At 43.7% G+C, this 718-nt stretch overlaps 1 protein-coding gene across 1 annotated transcript in view; it reads left to right on the top strand.

The window, feature by feature from the left end:
- The window catches only part of HMOX1 (heme oxygenase 1), a 7,297-nt gene that overhangs the window by 3,921 nt on the left and 2,658 nt on the right, over nucleotides 1–718 (top strand). Inside the window, exons 3-4 of the mRNA XM_006025988.3 lie at nucleotides 1–21; nucleotides 604–712. The exon at nucleotides 1–21 is cut by the window's left edge and continues 480 nt beyond it. Coding sequence (XP_006026050.1) covers nucleotides 1–21; nucleotides 604–712 — 130 coding nt within the window. The remainder of the gene's footprint in view (nucleotides 22–603; nucleotides 713–718) is intronic.

The following is a 718-nucleotide window of genomic DNA, read 5'->3' as shown; positions in this document are numbered from 1 at the left end:
ACATGCCTGCAAAAAATACAAGTGAGTACCCAGCCAGCCATGTCTTACTGGGAGCTAATAAAACTTGTGTGAAGCTTATTTCACAGGGAAATTGCTTTTATGAGCCTGATAAAAAAAAAAGATTTCTAAAAGACTTTTCCCCTCTACCTTTTGGGTAATGGAGCTTCTACAGGGCTTGAATGAGGGTTTATTTTATGAGTGAGAATCAGAGACCATCTGCCTCATCATCCTACTATTTCCCTCTCTTCAACTCCTGTGTAGACACCAACCCAAAGAGACAAACAAACACCCTGCTTTCTTTCTGATCTGGAGGAACAGTGGGAATCAACCTTTTCTTGAGTTGTCCTAAAGGAGCATTTCACCAATTTCATAGCATGTCTCTATTAAACAAGCCAAGAGGATAAAACTGGTTAAAGGGAAATACCTCATCACTACTAGGTAAAACGTTTTCTGGTAAAACCAAAGCGAAAGGCTCAGCAAGTGCCAGTCTGAGCAAGATGGCTTTTTCTCAACGTCCTGAAATATCTCATGCAGTCGGAAGGGGTTCACTGAGGGGAGAAGAAAGCCCCGCTACCTAATGACAAGGCTGTTTCTTGTTCCCAGCTGTTTCAAGAGCTGCAGAAGATGGTGTCTCAGGGCGACGAGAACAATCACCCTGCACAACAGAAGCCAGAGCTTCGCACAAGGAACACGAACAGAACACATGAGCACGGTAAGC

Source organism: Alligator sinensis, unplaced genomic scaffold, assembly GCF_000455745.1.
Source record: "Alligator sinensis unplaced genomic scaffold, ASM45574v1 scaffold215_3, whole genome shotgun sequence".
Lineage (NCBI taxonomy): Eukaryota > Metazoa > Chordata > Crocodylia > Alligatoridae > Alligator > Alligator sinensis.
The sequence above is the reverse complement of the archived record's forward strand: the minus strand, read 5'-3'. Positions and strand labels throughout refer to the sequence as shown.